Source organism: Glandiceps talaboti, chromosome 4, assembly GCF_964340395.1.
Source record: "Glandiceps talaboti chromosome 4, keGlaTala1.1, whole genome shotgun sequence".
NCBI classification, from domain to species: domain Eukaryota; kingdom Metazoa; phylum Hemichordata; class Enteropneusta; family Spengelidae; genus Glandiceps; species Glandiceps talaboti.
The window spans coordinates 4,535,258-4,562,966 of NC_135552.1; the positions used below are offsets into that span (position 1 = coordinate 4,535,258).

At 37.0% G+C, this 27,709-nt stretch overlaps 1 protein-coding gene across 1 annotated transcript; it reads left to right on the forward strand.

The window, feature by feature from the left end:
• Nucleotides 1–579: 579 nt before the first annotated feature.
• Nucleotides 580–26,921, forward strand: LOC144433694 (sushi, von Willebrand factor type A, EGF and pentraxin domain-containing protein 1-like). The gene is made up of 46 exons (XM_078122046.1): nt 580–585; nt 884–959; nt 4,852–5,043; nt 6,012–6,203; nt 8,401–8,577; nt 8,933–9,100; nt 10,196–10,309; nt 11,500–11,670; nt 12,097–12,203; nt 13,548–13,671; nt 13,800–13,970; nt 14,172–14,342; nt 14,545–14,715; nt 14,918–15,088; nt 15,291–15,461; nt 15,664–15,834; nt 16,037–16,207; nt 16,410–16,580; nt 16,783–16,953; nt 17,156–17,326; nt 17,529–17,699; nt 17,904–18,074; nt 18,277–18,447; nt 18,650–18,820; nt 19,023–19,193; nt 19,396–19,566; nt 19,769–19,939; nt 20,142–20,312; nt 20,515–20,685; nt 20,888–21,058; nt 21,261–21,431; nt 21,636–21,806; nt 22,009–22,179; nt 22,382–22,552; nt 22,755–22,925; nt 23,128–23,298; nt 23,501–23,671; nt 23,874–24,044; nt 24,247–24,417; nt 24,620–24,790; nt 24,993–25,163; nt 25,366–25,536; nt 25,739–25,909; nt 26,112–26,282; nt 26,485–26,687; nt 26,862–26,921. The coding sequence occupies exons 1-46, from the start codon at nt 580–582 to the stop codon at nt 26,919–26,921; spliced, it is 7,404 nt and encodes a 2,467-aa protein (XP_077978172.1).
• Nucleotides 26,922–27,709: the final 788 nt, after the last annotated feature.

Consider the following 27,709-nt stretch of genomic DNA (forward strand, 5'->3'; position numbering starts at 1 on the left):
TACTAGGTACTAGTATTGGAAAGAAACTTATGTGGAGATGGAGTCCCTTGAAACTTAAAGATGGGTCATTTTCGTCAAATGACTGTTTTGCTCGAACTAATGTCGTTAAATGTCACTGCAGGTTTCTGGTAATTTATTCCCCAAATGTTTCTCCTTTCATCCAAGGAATGTCCTATAAGAGCCTTGTTTTAAAACCCCTCTGGTCACTACTGTTTTCTGACAAAAGAAAGACAATTGTATGGGCAATACTATAAATATACCTGTGCAAACATAACAAAACGGGAATGTTAATGACACTTTTGCATGCACCGCATATATAACCAATGAGGTAGACGTCCATTCTCGTGACATAGAGTGAACGGGGTATAAATCCCACACCTTTTATTCGGAAGTGTTTGAAAGAACTTTGCTTGCGTGTGGTATAAGTTAATGAATCTTGAAAACGTGATGCAAAATCACTTATATTTATTTACACATAAATTTAAAAAATGGCTAAACCCTCAAGCTTTGCATTTCAAATTACATAATATTTTATTGCGGGGAGTTAAAAACACAAGTTAAACATCTATTACAGGACAAATGGCGGTAAGTTTTTACGAATTTATTTACTACCTTGACAATCTGTAACACTTGATTTTGGTTTGTAATCCCCAAGTACAAATCTTGCTGCTCTGTGTTGAACTTTTTGAAGGGTCTCAATATTTTTTTGGTGTTCCTGGGTTCCAGACTGCTGATGCATATTCAAGGTGTGGTTGGACTATAGTTTTGTACAAGTTTTGTTTGACAGGCCTAGAACATGATGATGATGAAAGTTTCTTTGAATGAAATTTAGTATTTTGGTGGCTTTTGTGGCTGCATGACGTGTCTGCTGATCCCATTTCAGGTTGTGTTGAAGTATAATGCCCAAGTACTTAACTTCTTTGACTTCTTCCAGTGTTGTGCCAAGCATGGTGTAGTTAGTGAGTCCAGGTTTTTGTTTATGTGATACTCTCATAACCTTGCACTTTTAAGTTTGATGCATTGAACTTCATTCCCCACTGGTTTTACCAGGCGACGAGATTGTCAAGATCTTGCTGGAATGAGATTTCATCTAGGTGTGATATTATGGGTTTATATATGATACAGTCATCTGCAAATAGTCTAATGGTTGAGTTTACTGATTCTGTGATATCGTTTATGAACAGGATGAAAAGGTGTGGTCCAAGTACGGATCCCTGGGGACACCGCTCAACACTCGGTTCCATTTTGAAGTTTTTCCATTTATGATTAATACTCTTTGTAAACGGTTTGTTAGAAATGCTTTGATCGAGGTTAGAGTTTGATTTCTGATGCCATAATAGTTGAGTTTCTGTAATAGGTGTTTATGTGGTACTACGTCAAATGCTTTGCTGAAGTCCAGGATTGCGATGTCTGTAGTTAATTTTTTGTTGTGGTGAGTAGACAGATCGTGGAGAGTTGTTATGAGCTGGGTATCACATGATCAAAATTTCTGAAATGCATGTTTGGCATCTGTAATTATGTTGTGTTTGGTTAAGTATTTCATTATGTGACTGTCTATAATATGTTCAAGAAGTTTACAGCATACACATGTTAATGTAGTTAGTTGGGCCTGATTTGGACCCTTTTTTGAATATTGGTGCGACATTGGCTTGTTTCCAGTCTTCTGGGAGTTTGATTGATTGATTGATTGATTGATTGATTGATTGATTGATTTTTATTATCCAAAAAATAAATTAATTAACATCACAATTATATCAAAAGGGAAAAGAATGAATTCGGATAACAGGAGTCAGAAAATAGCTAGGCTAGTCGGGTCTGACCCCTGGAAGGAATATATAATACAGATGTCTTGGATGCAAATTAGAGTCTAATATTTATAGTATACAAATGTCGACTGGTCGTGAGGGCAATAGCATACGTCTGTTCACCGCGAGGGCCTGTCGATCACCTCAACATCAACCTATTTCCCGGGGGCATTTCTATTTCCTCTTCCAAGAACATCGTTAATTATATTCCAAGTTTTCTTGATATTGCCCTTATTATCATAAAATAAATTACCAAAATACATTTGTTTAGCATTCCTTAGAACAGAGGTTAAAACGTTCCAATAGTTTTTATACTTGCTGACAATTCTTGGATTCAAATTAGGTTTGACAACCTTGATATAAAGTTTATGTTTCCTATTGATTGATTTCTTAATTGCCCGAGTGATCCATGGTTTGTAAGACTTGGAGTTCTTAACATTACGTGATACAATTGGTACATGCTTATCACAGATTTCAGTGAACACTGAACAAAATTTATCATATGCTGAGTTGACATCTGTACATTCATAGATTTCATCCCATTGTACAGCTTCAAGGTTTCTACGGAATAATTGTACATCGTAATTTCTATAACTTCTGTAGGAAAACTACTCAACTTCTTTTGATAAAATATTCTCAAAAATCGCAAATACAGGAAAATGGTCTGAAACATTTGTGACAATAATGCCAGTCTGGATTGTGTTGGAACATATATTTGTATAGATATTATCGATTGATGTGTTAGACGTACTAGTTACTCTGGTTGGTGAAGTAATGAGTTGATGTAAACACAAACAATTCATACTTGATAGGAATATTTCGGAGTTGATATTTGTACTGTTTAGATCAATATTAAAGTCACCAAGTAGAATACAGTGCGATCTATCGAGTTTATAAGTGTTTAACACTTCAAGCAAATGGTTTTGAAACTCTATTAGGTTTGTGTTTAGTCGCCTGTAGATTATTCCTATAATTATTTTATGGTTCTCAATAAATATCTCCAGCCAGAGTGTCTCGGCATGAGCCACTTGAGATTGTAGGACTTTATATTTTATAGATGAACATATATATGCTCCAACACCTCCAACCCCGGCCCCTGGCACCTGCACGACAATTGACTTCAAACGAATACTCTTCCATAGTAAATAAATTTGGGTCTGAGATATTCCAAACCTCCGAAATACCAATGATACTAAAATTTGGCTGAATTACATCTTCATAAAAAAGTCTTAGATTATCAAAGTTTTTGTTTAAATGACCTTATATTGGTATGAGAGACAGAAAAGGATTTTTTGAAAAAGCTGTTAAAATTAACATTGAAGCTTTGTGGTGAAAATACTGAATTTCTTACATCAAATAAATGATCAGACGTAGTAAGTAAGTACGAGTTCGCCTATGATTACACGTGGTAACAATACACGGCAGCAGTTTCAACCTCCTGAGTGGTTTTAATGTAGTCTTTTACAACGACGTATTACTCAGCGTTTCTCTCTAACGAAGCGAGACAGTTTGTTTCACTCCATGGCAGAACATTATTAATGCTCCCAATGGCAGCGGAGTAGGTCATTGAATGAACTATTGATAGACCATTCACAGGGTCTACGAATAATCTATTGGAAATTACGCTTGTAGCATGCACAATTTACTTTTCATTGAATTGGCTCCTATTTCGACGACGTGAATTGTAGTTATATCCACGGGTCGATGACTTCACTAATACCACTACAGCAACATTGACCATGGCAAACCTGAACCTGTGTAATTCGGAATAGGTAACTGCCGGCCAACGTCGAACTTCTCAAATTAACTAAAAGGGAATGACTGCCGAGAACTACTGTAGACCAACATACAAGACTGACTGCCGACAGAGAAGTGACACGTATGACACGATGTACCCTAAAATCACACTCTTACAAAGAACTCATACAGGTAGACAGCTAACGAACGATAGGTGGATAACGTAAATAGGAATACGTAAATGAATACTAGAAACAAAGGCATAAAATCAGCAAACTGTGAGGGCGCCCTATATGTCACGGCTGCAGTTGCAATATTAGTAAGATTTTATTGAATCAGACGATGTAATGTTGCAATGTTAAAACGTTTGTCGATACAGACGATGAAATGTAGCAATGACAATGTTAGTAAGATTTGTGTCTAGCCAGACGATAAGATTTAGCAATATTAGTTCTGTTTCTCAGTGGCTCTTATTGTATCTTTCAATAAAGTCGAATAACAAAAGCCACCCTTAGGTGACTGATAGAGAGGGGACAGATTTCAAAAGTCTTCATACAAAGTGTCCAAACTTTCTGTTTTATTGGTACTTGTATATGAGATCAAGAGTATGTAATAGGCATGAACGATTCAATCCGGTCTGCTTGAGAATGAGGTGTACAATTTCTTGTATGTGTTCTCTTCGTTACCATTTTGTCTCTTAGTTGTTATTGTAGTCGTCGTCGTCGTTGTTGTTGTTATTCATAACATGACGTCAATGATCAAGATATGTGAAGAAAAAAACATCGATTAAAAAAATCAGTCAGTAGTTCAAAGTAAATTCTTGTACTTTTATCAAAAGGAATGCCACCGTCACAAAGTTAGTCATACAATAAAATTGGTTTATCAAGCCTGTGTTTAATAAGTAAACCGACATATAGATGAACAACTATGGTAAACAAAGTATAAACATATAGTATCTTAGGTGTTCCCCGTAGGAACGTTTGTGACAGTTTGGTCACAGCGACTGTATGACCTTTGACTAACTAAGAAAAAATTGTAATTAATTTTTAATTTTCACGTTTCTTCACCTTACAACTTGCCATATATAAATCATCACAATATTGGAAAGACGGAAGATTAGGGTAACAACCTCGGCTTTGGTATAACACACATCAGCGATTAAAATCATTCAGCTGACATTGCAATGTTGTACCACATCTAGCAATTTGAAATAAATGATTTTGGTATCAAATGTTATTATGAAAATTTCTTTAATTTTTGTTTCTCCAATCTAACTACTGTAAAAAGTCTTCTTTTTTCTTGATTTCAGCTCCGTGCGATAGGCCAGCACCACCATTTACTGGCGATTATCCTAATTTGGCTCTAAATAAGACGAGTTTCGATGTTGGTGAAGATGTCAATTTCACTTGCAGCAGTGGACATTCTTTGTATGGCGGACCTGATAAATTGACTTGTACCAACACTGGGGCGTGGAACATACTGGCCACACCTGGATGCGTTGGTAAGGCAAACATTGTACAACAACATATTGATGTAAATAATACAATACTAATTTCTTTGGAAAGAATAACTAGCAATCTTCAAAGTTTTGTATTTATTAATGTCTCTCACGAAAGACGAGTTTTTTAAAGTACGTATTACTATTGGGGAGGGACTACAATTACTGGGGAGATAAGAACATACACACAGAGATGTCACAGGTTTAAATTGAACTGGTCTGATTTCTCTCTGTCTGTACATCGAAATTGCTTGCACGAAAAAGCTATTAAACTTAGAGTACACTTGAAAAATATACTGATGGCTGGTGTGGCAAACAAAACGACTCACAATTTCGATGTAAAGTCTCCTTTGTCTGGTATCGAAGCGCGCGCAGACTTGGGACACACTGTTGGATGATGTTTTCAATTGTCCACGAATACAAGAACAGTTCCACACAATATGTAGCATTCTCAGTCCCGGCAAAAGGTTGAGTTTGCAAGTAATAACGCAGTTGAGAACTTCCACATACAGTAATCCAATAGCTTCCTACAGCAACGTTGTAGGTTTATGAGAGATCAAAATTGGAAGTGCCACTCCCAGAACTGTTAAATATTGTTCCTGTTATACTAGTGTCAAAACTATTAGATTGCCACACACGATTGGACGATTATGATTGCCACCAGGTGTCATTCATAGTATATGCAAATTTACCAACAACTGTGACTGGTCAACCTAATGTCGCTGACCGGTCGATCCCGACCAAGAAACTTGACTAAGCATAACGCCACTTTGTGGCAATGTCATTATCGAAATTTATTAAACAGAGTACACAATAAATAAAAAAACAACTCTTTGTAAAAAATAGATATGGCTAATTTCAAGCCCCTGTGATTTACCTTTGAAAGACATTGTTTATTTGTTTTATTATGTAACCTATTAATCCTGAATTGCTGCGATTTTGAATGAAATGTTCGTCTCCTTCCTTTACAGCTAACTGCCCTGAACCGAGTAATACTCTATCACACGGAACCATAATCGGCAACGCCCCCTACAAAGCTAATGACGTACTAACGTTTGAATGTGATGCTGGTTATGATCTATACCCGCCTGGCTTTACGGCAGATTGTAACCTGGGACAGTGGACAACTGATTTTCAAAACGGAAACTCCCCAACTTGTCAAGGTAATGTTGATCAGAATTATAAGTAGTAACACAATCCTGACCGTTAATATAAATACAACAAACAACAGCAACACCCTACCACTACGTACCATGGGAAGCCAGCAACACCCTATCACTACGTACCATGGGAAGCCAGCAACACCCTACCACTACGTACCATGGGAAGCCATCAACACCCTACCACTACGTACCATGGGAAGCCATCAACACCCTACCACTACGTACCATGGGAAGCCATCAACAACCTATCACTACGTACCATGGGAAGCCAACAACACCCTAACCCTACGTACCATGGGAAGCCAGCAACACCCTATCACTACGTACCATGGGAAGCCAGCAACACCCTATCACTACGTACCATGGGAAGCCAGCAACACCCTACCACTACGTACCATGGGAAGCCATCAACACCCTACCACTACGTACCATGGGAAGCCATCAACACCCTACCACTACGTACCATGGGAAGCCATCAACAACCTATCACTACGTACCATGGGAAGCCAACAACACCCTAACCCTACGTACCATGGGAAGCCAGCAACACCCTATCACTACGTACCATGGGAAGCCAGCAACACCCTAACCCTACGTACCATATGGGAAGCCAACAACACCCTATCACTACGTACCATGGGAAGCCAGCAACACCCTATCACTACGTACCATGGGAAGCCAGCAACAACCTAACCCTGCGTACCATGGGAAGCCAGCAACACCCTACCACTACGTACCATGGGAAGCCAGCAACAACCTAACCCTGCGTACCATGGGAAGCCAGCAACACCCTACCACTACGTACCATGGGAAGCCAGCAACAACCTAACCCTGCGTAGCATGGGAAGCCAGCAACACCCTACCACTACGTACCATGGGAAGCCAGCAACACCCTATCGCTACGTACCATGGGAAGCCAGCAACACCCTACCACTACGTACCATGGGAAGCCAGCAACACCCTACAACTACGTACCATGGGAAGCCCGGAATCAAGGATCATTAAAGGGACATTAACTGAATTGATATGTTTTTGGGATGTATTTTTTCTGAATTTTAAAAGGTACTCGCACTGTATTCTACTGAGGTATACTTACCATCACTTGCATCTGACTGAACTAAAACCTGGTACTAGGATATGATTTATAAACTAACCAAGGACATAATGTATGATATGTATAAAAATGTACGCACATGCAGACATAGACAGACAGTGCCTCGTGTCATTCTACATTTTCCCTGTAACAACTTCAATGTATGTACAATGTTACAGTCCCCCTGTCGTAAATGATGATTGCTCTCCTACTAGACTGTGACCGACATTGTCATAGTTACATACAGTTACATTAGCATTATCTTAGCATTAGGACAGTCTTTGTTTTCAGTAAAGAATATCACATGGTACTGTTATGTCAGTGTAGCATAATTATTAAATGGCACAAGCTGAGGTTATATGCTGTGTGAGAAAATACTTACAAAACTTTCGATTTACTATTCTAGTATATTGTTAATAGTGATGCATACCTTCTGTGACATCACAAGTTGTGTTCTAGCATTCTTAGAACTGTTGATTGTATAGTATGGAGTTCCTGTAAAAGATTTTGATAGCATCATAAATTGTGTCATTGGGTCAGTCATTTATAAGTCATATCCTAGTACCAGGTTTTTGTTAGTATACATCAGTAGAATTATGTGAGTACCTTTTAAAATGCCTACAAATATACATCTCCCAAAACATATATAAATTCAGCTTGTGCCCCTTTTGATTCCGGATTACTGGGTTTCCATGCTACCATACCACCACGTTTACCAAAATTAACACTAACACTAACATTAAGACCATGTACCTCGCGTCATCATTACCTAACCACCCAACCAAAACCACCACCACAACAAAAACCATCACCATAGCATCCACCACCATCACCACCACCTCTACCATTACAACTACCACCACCAAGATTACCACAGCATACCAACACCACCGCCCTCGCCGCCTCCGCCGCCACCACCACCACCACCACCATCACCACCATCACTACCACTATCGTAACCATCACAATCACAATCACCATTACCTAATCAGAACCAAAATAAATCCCCAACGTCCTCTAATTCTCCAAAGGGAAGAGAGTTTGGATATTGTTATATTTTAGTGTGATTTTAACACCTTTGCATGTTTGTTTTTACATCAACAGGCCGATGCATGGACGTGGTAATATCATATGGTAATAAATCCCCAGACCCCCTAAATGGTACATATTCACACAATGCAAATGTGGAATTTTCCTGCAATGGCAACTACACTTTAGAGGGTGCAACTCTACTATCTTGTACAGACGGCACATGGTCTGAAGATGTGCCGCTGTGTAAAGGTAAATCGTTATTACTCACCCCAACTTTATTATGCTACCTGATAAATTTTCGTTAGTTTTTGTATTTATTGAAACCAACCTTATTGATTGAGATGTGGTTGAGAGAGAGGGAGGGAGAGACAGACAGACAGACAGACAGACAGACAGACAGACAGACAGACAGACAGACAGACAGACAGACAGACAGACTGACTGACTGACTGACTGACTGACTAATGGAGAAGATTGGGAGAGAGGGAGGAATTACAGACAGACTGACTGACACAGATGCAAAGAGATAATTGATCGATCCTAATGCTATTGGTTATAAGTCAGTTACATTTGGTGTTTTATTGTATTTTAAAATCCTTTTTAGCTCCATGTCCTTCACAAATCTCAATTGGCAATGGTATAGTGAACATTACAGGATATACACATTTCAGCAAAGCGACGTTTGCTTGTGATATTGGCTTTGAATTAGACGGACAAGAAGGAGCAGTTTGTACAGATGGGTCTTGGGCACCATCAGTACCATCTTGCAAAGGTAATACCTCTCGGTCATATACCAATGTAATAAAACGTGAGTAATGTAGAATTTGCTAAATGCACCAGTGTGGTTTCTAGGGTTAAATCATATGAGACATGTGCACGTGCCCTACCTATTCAATGACATTACTACTCATGAGCTGGTACATGGATATTAAGTAGGGGCTGGGTTTAATCTACATGTACACACCCCTAAGAACGTTCTTAACAAATTTCAGACAGTAGCTTTTGTTTTGTTTTTTGACCAAAAATGTCATTTTTAAACCCAAATCACACAAATGTGATGCGACCGTTTTTGTTTGAACGATTTCTTAACTATTCACCAAAAGTAATGTTCACACTAAATACCAGCAATCGATCTGGTGGATTTTGAGTTTAAGTCGAGCTACCAAGACCACGACTAGAACCTCATAAGGTTACACCATGCTTTACCTGTTATAGGGGCATTGGCTGCCAACTGTCTACATATGGAGACGTTGTTTGAATGTCTGACAATAAAAGAGGAGTACCTATACAAGTTAACTGCACACTTCCTTTTGCTGGTCGATTTGTTCCTGCTTGTAAAGATAATTATACATTATCCCCGATATTTTTCTTAGTTCAGCTTTGGAAAATATGAGTGGCCTAAGGGCGCCTTGTCACTACGAGTCTCTAGATGAATAGTGACAAATCCTTAGGTCACTATATTTTTCTGCTTAATGAAGTAAAATATTTTGGAACAATATATTCACACTTCCTCAATCATCACTTGTGAAAAATAATGGCGATCTGGAACAATTTGACTCATATTACGAGTATCTCCAAACCAGTGACGTAGACACGGGTTGTTGTGTCGTAGAACAACCGGGGTACATAATCCATATTTTCTGTTCAAAGACATTAACTTGGCTAGAGTAAGGTATCAACATTTTTGTACTGTAGTCAATATTTGATTAATCATTTATATACAGTATCGAACAACATATCTGGCATTCTAGTATCTCAGGGTAAAATTGTGATCTTTTCAAAGTTATGCCTGAGCCACTAATTCAAAATACGCAGATAGAAACTAAATTATGATTTCATAACTTATATTTTTTCATTTCATTAACAGATATAGATGAATGCCTTACCAGTCCTTGCGGCGATCATGGATCGTGTACTAACTTGTTGAATGCTTTCAATTGTACATGTGAATCTGGATATAGTGGGGATGTATGTGATAAAGGTATGTAATGGGGAACCATGAATATCGAGAAGTTTATTCAGTGAGTGAGCTACAACGGAGATTATCTAAATCCTCAAATGAATCCCTTACCAGGAATGAAATCCTCACTATTAAAAGCAACCGCGTAATCCTTGAATATGACAGTGTATCAGTCGTTCCCAAGTCGTATTTACTTCGAGTGTGGTCGGTCGGTTTTCTGTCTTACCTCGGCTACGGAATAATGCGATGTCATATTTGTATGAACTGTCACGAGTCCTTTATGCATCCCTAGATTGTTTCAACTTTAACAAAATAACAAGGAACCCCTCTACCATTATAAACATATAACACCTTGTTTAATTTGTAATTGAATGTAATTAGTATGCATACTGAATAATACTAGTATTATCCTCAAGATTGAAGCAGTAACCCGGCATATGCAAAGTAATACCAGTTAGCTCAGACCACTGCAAAATATACAGTGGTCTGAGCCTTAGGTATGACTTCTGTCTCCTTAAAAGAGATGACACCACTCGTATATTTGAATAATTTGACATACAATGGATAGTGATATCAGAAAATGAAACAAAATAGTGTTTTTGTTCTTTATCAGCACCATGCGATGATCCTGGGCCTATTGCGAATAGCAGCAGCTATGGCACTTTTCCTTTCACGCATGGATCGATCATAGATATATCATGTGTAACAAACTATTATTTGAGTGGTGCAAGTAGCTTGGAATGCGATAATGGCATGTGGAATGCGACATCTCCAACATGTATTGGTGGGTATTTCATTTAATTATATTAACGTGTTGTTTGGTGAAGTAACGGTTCAAAAACATAACACATTAATGATAATTATGTAGCTTTTAATTTTGTTCACAACAAACATAAATAACATGCAAGTAGCAAAAATTATATATATGATATAATAATGCAATCATGTGAAGGCATTCATTCTCACAATGCAGTCTGTTTCTTACATTTGCAATAATTCAATTGCTTTTGATGCTGTTGTTGTTGTTGTTGTTGTTGTTGTTGTTGTTGTTGTTGTTGCTTTTGTCACTTTTTCATATTATCATTATGTACAACTAAAGTGGAGTATTCCGAACACGAATAAATAAAGCGAATATATCATCTTATATCAAAAATAATCATTTGACGATATCTGATTAATATGCATACGTATAATGTTGTTTGCCCTACCAGCTCCGTGTGAAGACCTAAAACCAATTACTGGCAGTGTGGACTTTGGTGCAGGACCTTTTATGCATGGGTCGATTATAAACATCACATGCATGAATGACTACTTCTTGGATGGTGAAAGTTCACTAAGGTGCTTAGAGGGTGAATGGAGTCATCCACCACCTCATTGTTTATGTGAGTTTCAATCAATTGTTAAAAGTATACTAGTATCAATGCTATCATAGAAACAAATTGAACACCCACATATACTAATAATGAACTAAGGTCGAGATGAAAAAGTGGAGTTAAGGAGAAAAATGTAGTCATGTTCAACAGATTTCTTTATCCAAAATTTTCAAAACAGTATGACCCCCCCCCCCTGCTAATTTCAAAAACAGGGTAACCCCCCTTCCAATCCACCGCCCCCCCCCCCCCCCCCCAGGCTGAAGAAACTGACTGGTCCCTTAGGTTTGAATACGTGAAAGGTTGGGAAAAGTTTAAGTATTTATGGAGAGGACACAGATGAAATCATACTAGCGCAAAGAGTTTAGAATGACTTTGTCAGACTATATTGTACATGTTTGTATACATAACAGAATCTTTCTTATTTTCAATCTACAGTCCCATGCGAAGATCCTGGTCCATTAACAAATGGTATTATGAATAGTAGTGGACCTTTCATACACCGGTCTGCACTTAGTATTACATGTGATTATGGTTTTGATTTAGTTGGAGAAGACATACTTACATGTACTAATGGAACATGGGATAATTCAATACCTGAATGCTTCTGTATGTATAATTCCTTATAAAATTTAACTACACTTATTGATGTGATATTATGAGGTTATTACCCGATATCACCTCTTCATTTATCGCATCACTGTGAGTGTAGTTTCCGTAACGTGACACGAGTTGCTAGATGAGTGTCATATTATGGAAACTACATGAACGGTGATACGACGAATGAAGAGATATCCGGTAATAACCGATTTATGATATGTCTATGCCCAGGAGTTCAAAGACAAATTATGCAAAATAAAAAGAGCACCGCTTGCTATGCAATGTGCTTCATGTGTCACGTGGCCTATATTAGGTGACATTCACATAATTTGCTAACTCTGGTCAACATGCTCCGACGATCATCAATTTTCATCAGAATTCGGTGCAACTTTCCATAATTCTTTCCATAATCGACGATCTCTATCCAATCAGAGAGTTGTTTCCGATGACGTGAATATGATGACGTCTAATGTGAATATTATGACGATTGACGTCCCATATTCGAAGTGATATTTCACGTTAAACGTCACAAGGAGTGATTGATAAGGGCATAGGTATATGATATAAGGGATGATTAGTATGCTAATGAGAATATTTGCCTTTGTATTTAATGATTGAAAATAGTTCTGTTGGTTTTATCATATGCGATTTCATTGTACCTCTAGATTTAAACCTAATTCCTCCCACAAGGGCAAAACCATATGTTGGAATGCATTCTTATTAAGATGTATTCTAATTAATTATGCACATTAATCATATTAAAAATAAGAACTATGCCAAGAGGCATTATATGATATGTGATATGTGTGCTTTGTTATGGTTGATGTCTCTGCCAAATTATATTGAATTTGAAAATTGCATTCTTAGTATATAGCATAATTACCAAATAATTAATTATGCAAATTACTCATTAAACCTAAATACGATGCCAACAGACTTTTAAGACATATGCACTTTGTTATGGTAAATATGTGTGTCGAGTGTCATGTCTCCCTGTGTGTACTTACCAATATAACAACAAAGTAGCCCGACCCATTACTTTGGTATTAGATGGGAATGGTAATTGTAGTTCTTTGGTCTAAATTTCATACTGAGAAAGAATGACTATTTTTCATTCCAAAAGCTCAATCCATGGATCTTGGAAACAGAGTTTTCGCCAATTTACTTTAAACAAGATGTAAAGTGAAAGCCTTCTGTAAGGGCAAAGCTTTAGATTATTGTTCCTTCGTGCATTGACATGTCTTTTTGTATTATTCAAATCAATATGCTCCTTTTCTTCCATACAAAAGCTCAATGCCCTGATCCAGGACCTGTTAGCAACAGCATTGATGCATGTTGACTATGGTACAGGTGCATTTTCACATTTGACAGCCATCAACATCTCATGTGAGAGTGGATATAATTTAGTTGGAGGTATGACACTCAGGTGAAATGACGGTTCATAGGATAACCCCAGGCCGATATGCTATTAATATTTCCATTTCATATAGTTTCCTTTCTCCCGATGTTTGTCTTAACAATAAACTGTTTTTCCCCAAAAGCTCAATGCCCCGATCCTGGACCTGTAAGCAACAGTAATGACTATGGTACAGGTACTTTCTCACATTTGGCAGCCATCAATATCTCATGTGATAATGGATATGACTTAGTTGGAGATACAACACTCACTTGTAATAACGGCTCTTGGAACAATCCCACACCAATATGTTATGGTAAGTTGAAAAGCTTTCACAAAAGGGAGGTACAATGAAAAAGTAAAATAGATGAGACTTAGCTATGTGAAATATTTGAAATATAATTCCCATAAGGATTTTAATGCCCCTGTGACATTAGCATTTCATTAATAATTCCATTTCATATCGTTCCCTTTATCCCAATGTTTGTCTTAACAATAAACTGTTTTTCCCCAAAAGCTCAATGCCCCGATCCTGGACCTGTAAGCAACAGTAATGACTATGGTACAGGTACTTTCTCACATTTGGCAGCCATCAATATCTCATGTGATAATGGATATGACTTAGTTGGAGTTACAACACTCACTTGTAATAATGGCTCTTGGGACAATCCCACACCAATATGTTATGGTAAGTTGAAAAGCTTTCACAAAAGGGAGGTACAATGAAAAAGTAAAATAGATGAGACTTAGCTATGTGAAATATTTGTAATATAATTCCCATAAGGATTTTTGATGCCCCTGTGACATTAGCATTTTATTAATAATTCCATTTCATATCGTTCCCTTTATCCCGATGTTTCTCTTAACAATAAACTGTTTTTCCCCAAAAGCTCAATGCCCCGATCCTGGACCTGTAAGCAACAGTAATGACTATGGTACAGGTACTTTCTCACATTTGGCAGCCATCAATATCTCATGTGATAATGGATATGACTTAGTTGGAGATACAACACTCACTTGTAATAACGGCTCTTGGAACAATCCCACACCAATATGTTATGGTAAGTTGAAAAGCTTTCACAAAAGGGAGGTACAATGAAAAAGTAAAATAGATGAGACTTAGCTATGTGAAATATTTGTAATATAATTCCCATAAGGATTTTTGATGCCCCTGTGACATTAGCATTTCATTAATAATTCCATTTCATATCATTCCCTTTATCCCAATGTTTCTCTTAACAATAAACTGTTTTTCCCCAAAAGCTCAATGCCCCGATCCTGGACCTGTAAGCAACAGTAATGACTATGGTACAGGTACTTTCTCACATTTGGCAGCCATCAATATCTCATGTGATAATGGATATGACTTAGTTGGAGATAAAACACTCACTTGTAATAACGGCTCTTGGAACAATCCCACACCAATATGTTATGGTAAGTTGAAAAGCTTTCACAAAAGGGAGGTACATTGAAAAAGTAAAATAGATGAGACTTAGCTATGTGAAATATTTGTAATATAATTCCCATAAGGATTTTTAATGCCCCTGTGACATTAGCATTTCATTAATCATTCCATTTCATGTCGTTCCCTTTATCCCGATGTTTGTCTTAACAATAAACTGTTTTTCCCCAAAAGCTCAATGCCCCGATCCTGGACCTGTAAGCAACAGTAATGACTATGGTACAGGTACTTTCTCACATTTGGCAGCCATCAATATCTCATGTGATAATGGATATGACTTAGTTGGAGATAAAACACTCACTTGTAATAACGGCTCTTGGAACAATCCCACACCAATATGTTATGGTAAGTTGAAAAGCTTTCACAAAAGGGAGGTACATTGAAAAAGTAAAATAGATGAGACTTAGCTATGTGAAATATTTGTAATATAATTCCCATAAGGATTTTTAATGCCCCTGTGACATTAGCATTTCATTAATAATTCCATTTCATGTCGTTCCCTTTATCCCGATGTTTGTCTTAACAATAAACTGTTTTTCCCCAAAAGCTCAATGCCCCGATCCTGGACCTGTAAGCAACAGTAATGACTATGGTACAGGTACTTTCTCACATTTGGCAGCCATCAATATCTCATGTGATAATGGATATGACTTAGTTGGAGTTACAACACTCACTTGTAATAATGGCTCTTGGGACGATCCCACACCAATATGTTATGGTAAGTTGAAAAGCTTTCACAAAAGGGAGGTACAATGAAAAAGTAAAATAGATGAGACTTAGCTATGTGAAATATTTGTAATATAATTCCCATAAGGATTTTTGATGCCCCTGTGACATTAGCATTTTATTAATAATTCCATTTCATATCATTCCCTTTATCCCGATGTTTCTCTTAACAATAAACTGTTTTTCCCCAAAAGCTCAATGCCCCGATCCTGGACCTGTAAGCAACAGTAATGACTATGGTACAGGTACTTTCTCACATTTGGCAGCCATCAATATCTCATGTGATAATGGATATGACTTATTTGGAGATAAAACACTCACTTGTAATAACGGCTCTTGGAACAATCCCACACCAATATGTTATGGTAAGTTGAAAAGCTTTCACAAAAGGGAGGTACATTGAAAAAGTAAAATAGATGAGACTTAGCTATGTGAAATATTTGCAATATAATTCCCATAAGGATTTTTGATGCTCCTGTGACATTAGCATTTTATTAATAATTCCATTTCATATCGTTCCCTTTATCCCGATGTTTCTCTTAACAATAAACTGTTTTTCCCCAAAAGCTCAATGCCCCGATCCTGGACCTGTAAGCAACAGTAATGACTATGGTACAGGTACTTTCTCACATTTGGCAGCCATCAATATCTCATGTGATAATGGATATGAATTAGTTGGAGATACAACACTCACTTGTAATAACGGCTCTTGGAACAATCCCACACCAATATGTTATGGTAAGTTGAAAAGCTTTCACAAAAGGGAGGTACAATGAAAAAGTAAAATAGATGAGACTTAGCTATGTGAAATATTTGTAATATAATTCCCATAAGGATTTTTGATGCCCCTGTGACATTAGCATTTCATTAATATTTCCATGTCATGTCGTTCCTTTTATCCCGATGTTTGTCTTAACAATAAACTGTTTTTCCCCAAAAGCTCAATGCCCCGATCCTGGACCTGTAAGCAACAGTAATGACTATGGTACAGGTACTTTCTCACATTTGGCAGCCATCAATATCTCATGTGATAATGGATATGACTTAGTTGGAGATACAACACTCACTTGTAATAACGGCTCTTGGGACAATCCCACACCAATATGTTATGGTAAGTTGAAAAGCTTTCACAAAAAGTAGGTACAATGAAAAAGTAAAATAGATGAGATTTAGCTATGTGAAATATTTGAAATATAATTCCCATCAGGATTTTTGATGCCCCTGTGACATTAGCATGTTATCAATAATTCCATTTCATATCATTCCCTTTATCCCGATGTTTGTCTTAACAATAAACTGTTTTTCCCCAAAAGCTCGATGTCCCGATCCTGGACCTGTAAGCAACAGTAATGAGTATGGTACAGGTACTTTCTCACATTTGGCAGCCATCAATATCTCATGTGATAATGGATATGACTTAGTTGGAGATACAACACTCACTTGTAATAACGGCTCTTGGAACAATCCCACACCAATATGTTATGGTAAGTTGAGAAGCTTTCACAAAAGGGAGGTACAATGAAAAAGTAAAATAGATGAGACTTAGCTATGTGAAATATTTGAAATATAATTCCCATAAGGATTTTTGATGCCCCTGTGACATTAGCATTTCATTAATAATTCCATTTTATGTCGTTCCCTTTATCCCGATGTTTGTCTTAACAATAAACTGTTTTTCCCCAAAAGCTCAATGCCCCGATCCTGGACCTGTAAGCAACAGTAATGACTATGGTACAGGTACTTTCTCACATTTGGCAGCCATCAATATCTCATGTGATAATGGATATGACTTAGTTGGAGATAAAACACTCACTTGTAATAACGGCTCTTGGGACAATCCCACACCAATATGTTATGGTAAGTTGAAAAGCTTTCACAAAAGGGAGGTACAATGAAAAAGTAAAATAGATGAGACTTAGCTATGTGAAATATTTGTAATATAATTCCCATAAGGATTTTTGATACCCCTGTGACATTAGCATTTTATTAATATTTCCATTTCATGTCGTTCCCTTAATATCCCGATGTTTGTCTTAACAATAAACTGTTTTTCTCCAAAAGCTCAATGCCCCGATCCTGGACCTGTAAGCAACAGTAATGACTATGGTACAGGTACTTTCTCACATTTGGCAGCCATCAATATCTCATGTGATAATGGATATGACTTAGTTGGAGTTACAACACTCACTTGTAATAATGGCTCTTGGGACAATCCCACACCAATATGTTATGGTAAGTTGAAAAGCTTTCACAAAAGGGAGGTACAATGAAAAAGTAAAATAGATGAGTCTTAGCTATGTGAAATATTTGAAATATAATTCCCATAAGGATTTTTGATGCCCGTGTGACATTAGCATTTCATTAATATTTCTATTTCATATCGTTCCCTTTATACCGATGTTTCTCTTAACAATAAACTGTTTTTCCCCAAAAGCTCAATGCCCCGATCCTGGACCTGTAAGCAACAGTAATGACTATGGTACAGGTACTTTCTCACATTTGGCAGCCATCAATATCTCATGTGATAATGGATATGACTTAGTTGGAGATACAACACTCACTTGTAATAACGGCTCTTGGGACAATCCCACACCAATATGTTATGGTAAGTTGAAAAGCTTTCACAAAAAGTAGGTACAATGAAAAAGTAAAATAGATGAGATTTAGCTATGTGAAATATTTGAAATATAATTCCCATCAGGATTTTTGATGCCCCTGTGACATTAGCATGTTATCAATAATTCCATTTCATATCATTCCCTTTATCCCGATGTTTCTCTTAACAATAAACTGTTTTTCCCCAAAAGCTCGATGTCCCGATCCTGGACCTGTAAGCAACAGTAATGAGTATGGTACAGGTACTTTCTCACATTTGGCAGCCATCAATATCTCATGTGATAATGGATATGACTTAGTTGGAGATACAACACTCACTTGTAATAACGGCTCTTGGAACAATCCCACACCAATATGTTATGGTAAGTTGAAAAGCTTTCACAAAAGGGAGGTACAATGAAAAAGTAAAATAGATGAGACTTAGCTGTGTGAAATATTTGAAATATAATTCCCATAAGGATTTTTGATGCCCCTGTGACATTAGCATTTCATTAATAATTCCATTTTATGTCGTTCCCTTTATCCCGATGTTTGTCTTAACAATAAACTGTTTTTCCCCAAAAGCTCAATGCCCCGATCCTGGACCTGTAAGCAACAGTAATGACTATGGTACAGGTACTTTCTCACATTTGGCAGCCATCAATATCTCATGTGATAATGGATATGACTTAGTTGGAGATAAAACACTCACTTGTAATAACGGCTCTTGGGACAATCCCACACCAATATGTTATGGTAAGTTGAAAAGCTTTCACAAAAGGGAGGTACAATGAAAAAGTAAAATAGATGAGTCTTAGCTATGTGAAATATTTGAAATATAATTCCCATAAGGATTTTTGATGCCCGTGTGACATTAGCATTTCATTAATATTTCTATTTCATATCGTTCCCTTTATACCGATGTTTCTCTTAACAATAAACTGTTTTTCCCCAAAAGCTCAATGCCCCGATCCTGGACCTGTAAGCAACAGTAATGACTATGGTACAGGTACTTTCTCACATTTGGCAGCCATCAATATCTCATGTGATAATGGATATGACTTAGTTGGAGTTACAACACTCACTTGTAATAATGGCTCTTGGGACGATCCCACACCAATATGTTATGGTAAGTTGAAAAGCTTTCACAAAAGGGAGGTACAATGAAAAAGTAAAATAGATGAGACTTAGCTATGTGAAATATTTGTAATATAATTCCCATAAGGATTTTTGATGCCCCTGTGACATTAGCATTTTATTAATAATTCCATTTCATATCATTCCCTTTATCCCGATGTTTCTCTTAACAATAAACTGTTTTTCCCCAAAAGCTCAATGCCCCGATCCTGGACCTGTAAGCAACAGTAATGACTATGGTACAGGTACTTTCTCACATTTGGCAGCCATCAATATCTCATGTGATAATGGATATGACTTATTTGGAGATAAAACACTCACTTGTAATAACGGCTCTTGGAACAATCCCACACCAATATGTTATGGTAAGTTGAAAAGCTTTCACAAAAGGGAGGTACATTGAAAAAGTAAAATAGATGAGACTTAGCTATGTGAAATATTTGCAATATAATTCCCATAAGGATTTTTGATGCTCCTGTGACATTAGCATTTTATTAATAATTCCATTTCATATCGTTCCCTTTATCCCGATGTTTCTCTTAACAATAAACTGTTTTTCCCCAAAAGCTCAATGCCCCGATCCTGGACCTGTAAGCAACAGTAATGACTATGGTACAGGTACTTTCTCACATTTGGCAGCCATCAATATCTCATGTGATAATGGATATGAATTAGTTGGAGATACAACACTCACTTGTAATAACGGCTCTTGGAACAATCCCACACCAATATGTTATGGTAAGTTGAAAAGCTTTCACAAAAGGGAGGTACAATGAAAAAGTAAAATAGATGAGACTTAGCTATGTGAAATATTTGTAATATAATTCCCATAAGGATTTTTGATGCCCCTGTGACATTATCATTTCATTAATATTTCCATGTCATGTCGTTCCTTTTATCCCGATGTTTGTCTTAACAATAAACTGTTTTTCCCCAAAAGCTCAATGCCCCGATCCTGGACCTGTAAGCAACAGTAATGACTATGGTACAGGTACTTTCTCACATTTGGCAGCCATCAATATCTCATGTGATAATGGATATGACTTAGTTGGAGATACAACACTCACTTGTAATAACGGCTCTTGGGACAATCCCACACCAATATGTTATGGTAAGTTGAAAAGCTTTCACAAAAAGTAGGTACAATGAAAAAGTAAAATAGATGAGATTTAGCTATGTGAAATATTTGAAATATAATTCCCATCAGGATTTTTGATGCCCCTGTGACATTAGCATGTTATCAATAATTCCATTTCATATCATTCCCTTTATCCCGATGTTTGTCTTAACAATAAACTGTTTTTCCCCAAAAGCTCGATGTCCCGATCCTGGACCTGTAAGCAACAGTAATGAGTATGGTACAGGTACTTTCTCACATTTGGCAGCCATCAATATCTCATGTGATAATGGATATGACTTAGTTGGAGATACAACACTCACTTGTAATAACGGCTCTTGGAACAATCCCACACCAATATGTTATGGTAAGTTGAGAAGCTTTCACAAAAGGGAGGTACAATGAAAAAGTAAAATAGATGAGACTTAGCTATGTGAAATATTTGAAATATAATTCCCATAAGGATTTTTGATGCCCCTGTGACATTAGCATTTCATTAATAATTCCATTTTATGTCGTTCCCTTTATCCCGATGTTTGTCTTAACAATAAACTGTTTTTCCCCAAAAGCTCAATGCCCCGATCCTGGACCTGTAAGCAACAGTAATGACTATGGTACAGGTACTTTCTCACATTTGGCAGCCATCAATATCTCATGTGATAATGGATATGACTTAGTTGGAGATAAAACACTCACTTGTAATAACGGCTCTTGGGACAATCCCACACCAATATGTTATGGTAAGTTGAAAAGCTTTCACAAAAGGGAGGTACAATGAAAAAGTAAAATAGATGAGACTTAGCTATGTGAAATATTTGTAATATAATTCCCATAAGGATTTTTGATACCCCTGTGACATTAGCATTTTATTAATATTTCCATTTCATGTCGTTCCCTTAATATCCCGATGTTTGTCTTAACAATAAACTGTTTTTCTCCAAAAGCTCAATGCCCCGATCCTGGACCTGTAAGCAACAGTAATGACTATGGTACAGGTACTTTCTCACATTTGGCAGCCATCAATATCTCATGTGATAATGGATATGACTTAGTTGGAGTTACAACACTCACTTGTAATAATGGCTCTTGGGACAATCCCACACCGATATGTTATGGTAAGTTGAAAAGCTTTCACAAAAGGGAGGTACAATGAAAAAGTAAAATAGATGAGTCTTAGCTATGTGAAATATTTGAAATATAATTCCCATAAGGATTTTTGATGCCCGTGTGACATTAGCATTTCATTAATATTTCTATTTCATATCGTTCCCTTTATACCGATGTTTCTCTTAACAATAAACTGTTTTTCCCCAAAAGCTCAATGCCCCGATCCTGGACCTGTAAGCAACAGTAATGACTATGGTACAGGTACTTTCTCACATTTGGCAGCCATCAATATCTCATGTGATAATGGATATGACTTAGTTGGAGATACAACACTCACTTGTAATAACGGCTCTTGGGACAATCCCACACCAATATGTTATGGTAAGTTGAAAAGCTTTCACAAAAAGTAGGTACAATGAAAAAGTAAAATAGATGAGATTTAGCTATGTGAAATATTTGAAATATAATTCCCATCAGGATTTTTGATGCCCCTGTGACATTAGCATGTTATCAATAATTCCATTTCATATCATTCCCTTTATCCCGATGTTTCTCTTAACAATAAACTGTTTTTCCCCAAAAGCTCGATGTCCCGATCCTGGACCTGTAAGCAACAGTAATGAGTATGGTACAGGTACTTTCTCACATTTGGCAGCCATCAATATCTCATGTGATAATGGATATGACTTAGTTGGAGATACAACACTCACTTGTAATAACGGCTCTTGGAACAATCCCACACCAATATGTTATGGTAAGTTGAAAAGCTTTCACAAAAGGGAGGTACAATGAAAAAGTAAAATAGATGAGACTTAGCTGTGTGAAATATTTGAAATATAATTCCCATAAGGATTTTTGATGCCCCTGTGACATTAGCATTTCATTAATAATTCCATTTTATGTCGTTCCCTTTATCCCGATGTTTGTCTTAACAATAAACTGTTTTTCCCCAAAAGCTCAATGCCCCGATCCTGGACCTGTAAGCAACAGTAATGACTATGGTACAGGTACTTTCTCACATTTGGCAGCCATCAATATCTCATGTGATAATGGATATGACTTAGTTGGAGATAAAACACTCACTTGTAATAACGGCTCTTGGGACAATCCCACACCAATATGTTATGGTAAGTTGAAAAGCTTTCACAAAAGGGAGGTACAATGAAAAAGTAAAATAGATGAGTCTTAGCTATGTGAAATATTTGAAATATAATTCCCATAAGGATTTTTGATGCCCGTGTGACATTAGCATTTCATTAATATTTCTATTTCATATCGTTCCCTTTATACCGATGTTTCTCTTAACAATAAACTGTTTTTCCCCAAAAGCTCAATGCCCCGATCCTGGACCTGTAAGCAACAGTAATGACTATGGTACAGGTACTTTCTCACATTTGGCAGCCATCAATATCTCATGTGATAATGGATATGACTTAGTTGGAGATACAACACTCACTTGTAATAACGGCTCTTGGGAAAATCCCACACCAATATGTCATGGTAAGTTTAAAAACTTTCACAAAAGGGAGGTACAATGAAAAAGTAAAATATATGAGACTTAGCTATGTGACATATTTGTAATATAATTCCCATAAGGATTTTTGATGCCCCTGTGACATTAGCATTTTATTAATAATTCCATTTCATATCGTTCCCTTTATCCCAATGTTTGTCTTAACAATAAACTGTTTTTCCCCAAAAGCTCAATGCCCCGATCCTGGACCTGTAAGCAACAGTAATGACTATGGTACAGGTACTTTCTCACATTTGGCAGCCATCAATATCTCATGTGATAATGGATATGACTTAGTTGGAGATACAACACTCACTTGTAATAACGGCTCTTGGAACAATCCCACACCAATATGTTATGGTAAGTTGAAAAGCTTTCACAAAAGGGAGGTATAATGAAAAAGTAAAATAGATGAGACTTAGCTATGTGAAATATTTGTAATATAATTCCCATAAGGATTTTTGATGCCCCTGTGACATTAGCATTTTATTAATAATTCCATTTCATATCGTTCCCTTTATCCCAATGTTTGTCTTAACAATAAACTGTTTTTCCCCAAAAGCTCAATGCCCCGATCCTGGACCTGTAAGCAACAGTAATGACTATGGTACAGGTACTTTCTCACATTTGGCAGCCATCAATATCTCATGTGATAATGGATATGACTTAGTTGGAGATACAACACTCACTTGTAATAACGGCTCTTGGGACAATCCCACACCAATATGTTATGGTAAGTTTAAAAACTTTCACAAAAGGGAGGTACAATGAAAAAGTAAAATAGATGAGACTTAGCTATGTGAAATATTTGTAATATAATTCCCATCAGGATTTTTGATGCCCCTGTGACATTAGCATTTTATTAATAATTCCATTTCATATCGTTCCCTTTATCCCAATGTTTGTCTTAACAATAAACTGTTTTTCCCCAAAAGCTCAATGCCCCGATCCTGGACCTGTAAGCAACAGTAATGACTATGGTACAGGTACTTTCTCACATTTGGCAGCCATCAATATCTCATGTGATAATGGATATGACTTATTTGGAGATACAACACTCACTTGTAATAACGGCTCTTGGAACAATCCCACACCAATATGTTATGGTAAGTTGAAAAGCTTTCACAAAAGGTAGGTACAATGAAAAAGTAAAATAGATGAGACTTAGCTATGTGAAATATTTGTAATATAATTCCCATAAGGATTTTTGATGCCCCTGTGACATTAGCATTTCATTAATAATTCCATTTCATGTCGTTCCCTTTATCCCAATGTTTGTCTTAACAATAAACTGTTTTTCCCCAAAAGCTCAATGCCCCGATCCTGGACCTGTAAGCAACAGTAATGACTATGGTACAGGTACTTTCTCACATTTGGCAGCCATCAATATCTCATGTGATAATGGATATGACTTAGTTGGAGTTACAACACTCACTTGTAATAATGGCTCTTGGGACAATCCCACACCAATATGTTATGGTAAGTTGAAAAGCTTTCACAAAAGGGAGGTATAATGAAAAAGTAAAATAGATGAGACTTAGCTATGTGAAATATTTGTAATATAATTCCCATCAGGATTTTTGATGCCCCTGTGACATTAGCATTTTATTAATAATTCCATATCATATCGTTCCCTTTATCCCAATGTTTGTCTTAACAATAAACTGTTTTTCCCCAAAAGCTCAATGCCCCGATCCTGGACCTGTAAGCAACAGTAATGACTATGGTACAGGTACTTTCTCACATTTGGCAGCCATCAATATCTCATGTGATAATGGATATGACTTATTTGGAGATACAACACTCACTTGTAATAACGGCTCTTGGAACAATCCCACACCAATATGTTATGGTAAGTTGAAAAGCTTTCACAAAAGGTAGGTACAATGAAAAAGTAAAATAGATGAGACTTAGCTATGTGAAATATTTGTAATATAATTCCCATAAGGATTTTTGATGCCCCTGTGACATTAGCATTTTATTAATAATTCCATTTCATATCGTTCCCTTTATCCCAATGTTTGTCTTAACAATAAACTGTTTTTCCCCAAAAGCTGAATGCCCCGATCCTGGACCTGTAAGCAACAGTAATGACTATGGTACAGGTACTTTCTCACATTTGGCAGCCATCAATATCTCATGTGATAATGGATATGACTTAGTTGGAGATACAACACTCACTTGTAATAACGGCTCTTGGGACAATCCCACACCAATATGTTATGGTAAGTTTAAAAACTTTCACAAAAGGTAGGTACAATGAAAAAGTAAAATAGATGAGACTTAGCTATGTGAAATATTTGTAATATAATTCCCATAAGGATTTTTGATGCCCCTGTGACATTAGCATTTCATTAATAATTCCATTTCATGTCGTTCCCTTTATCCCAATGTTTGTCTTAACAATAAACTGTTTTTCCCCAAAAGCTCAATGCCCCGATCCTGGACCTGTAAGCAACAGTAATGACTATGGTACAGGTACTTTCTCACATTTGGCAGCCATCAATATCTCATGTGATAATGGATATGACTTAGTTGGAGTTACAACACTCACTTGTAATAATGGCTCTTGGGACAATCCCACACCAATATGTTATGGTAAGTTGAAAAGCTTTCACAAAAGGGAGGTATAATGAAAAAGTAAAATAGATGAGACTTAGCTATGTGAAATATTTGAAATATAATTCCCATAAGGATTTTTGATGCCCCTGTGACATTAGCATTTCATTAATAATTCCATTTCATGTCGTTCCCTTTATCCCGATGTTTGTCTTAATAATAAACTGTTTTTCCCCAAAAGCTCAATGCCCCGATCCTGGACCTGTAAGCAACAGTAATGACTATGGTACAGGTACTTTCTCACATTTGGCAGCCATCAATATCTCATGTGATAATGGATATGACTTATTTGGAGATACAACACTCACTTGTAATAACGGCTCTTGGAACAATCCCACACCATTATGTTATGGTAAGTTGAAAAGCTTTCACAAAAGGTAGGTACAATGAAAAAGTAAAATAGATGAGACTTAGCTATGTGAAATATTTGTAATATAATTCCCATAAGGATTTTTGATGCCCCTGTGACATTAGCATTTTGTTAATAATTCCATTTCATATCGTTCCCTTTATCCCAATGTTTGTCTTAACAATAAACTGTTTTTCCCCAAAAGCTCAATGCCCCGATCCTGGACCTGTAAGCAACAGTAATGACTATGGTACAGGTACTTTCTCACATTTGGCAGCCATCAATATCTCATGTGATAATGGATATGACTTAGTTGGAGTTACAACACTCACTTGTAATAATGGCTCTTGGGACAATCCCACACCAATATGTTATGGTAATAAGTTGAAAAGCTTTCACAAAAGGGAGGTACAATGAAAAAGTAAAATAGATGAGACTTAGCTATGTGAAATATTTGTAATATAACTGCCATAAAGATATTTGATGTACTTGTGACATTAGGTATTTTAGGAATATTTCCATTTCATATAGCTCCCTTTGTCCCGATGTTTGTCTTAATAATATACTGTTTTTCCCCAAAAGCTCAATGCCCTGATCCTGGACCTGTTAGGAACAACATTGGGTAAATTAGGTCAACAGTAAAATAGTAGATTTTACCGTGTTACGAAGATGCATCCTTGCAGCTGCAGCGAAGTTATCCATGACCATGGCTATAGTCAAATTAGTGATTTTTGAAAGTTCAGCCAGAGTGATAATGACATTAAGTTTTGCCCAACAGCTTAATGTAATGATCCAGGTATCCATGACCATTGCCATAGTCACCTAAGTGATTTTTGAAAGTACAGTCAGAGTGATAGCTCGCGCAGGGGCAGCGAAGCTGCCGCGTTGCGGCTCAATGACTAGTACGCATGCGCGTCGTATATACTATGCGAAAAAAATTGGTGGTTCTCCCAGGGATGCATTGCGGCGCGCAGTGACTACGCATGCGCCTTCCATATACTACGTGCACGCGCTACCGTATCATCGTATAGCATAGGCAACATAACATCACTATGCATTGCAATATTGTAACAGCAGGCCTGTTGGCACGATTATCGTAACATTGTAACGAGTATCGAGGCATCACTGTACCTCAAGGAGAAATTGTTACACTATTTAGAAGTTTGATGCACGGCGGTATGCGATACGGACCACTGATGACAGCGCAGTTTAATTTCCGGGTTGTGGAAGTGTGGTTTTGACATTTATATTGTCGATAATTGATTTTTTTACATGTTCTAAAAAGAATAACTACTTTCCTATGTTGTTGGTACAGTAACATTCCTAAATCACCCAGTTGAATTGAGAAATCGTGATGTTCGGCAACATGTCAACAAAACATTTGTCCAAAGACCAATGTATGTTGGTGGAGGGTCTATGATAAGTTAGCT

Excerpts from the sequence above, each read along its gene's own strand:
- LOC144433694 (XM_078122046.1), top strand. Across the intron at positions 960-4,851 it reads TGCCAAGCATGGTGTAGTTA|CTCCGTGCGATAGGCCAGCA; the intron begins GTGAGTCCAGGT and ends TCTTGATTTCAG. Across the intron at positions 15,089-15,290 it reads TCCCACACCAATATGTTATG|CTCAATGCCCCGATCCTGGA; the intron begins GTAAGTTGAAAA and ends TTTCCCCAAAAG.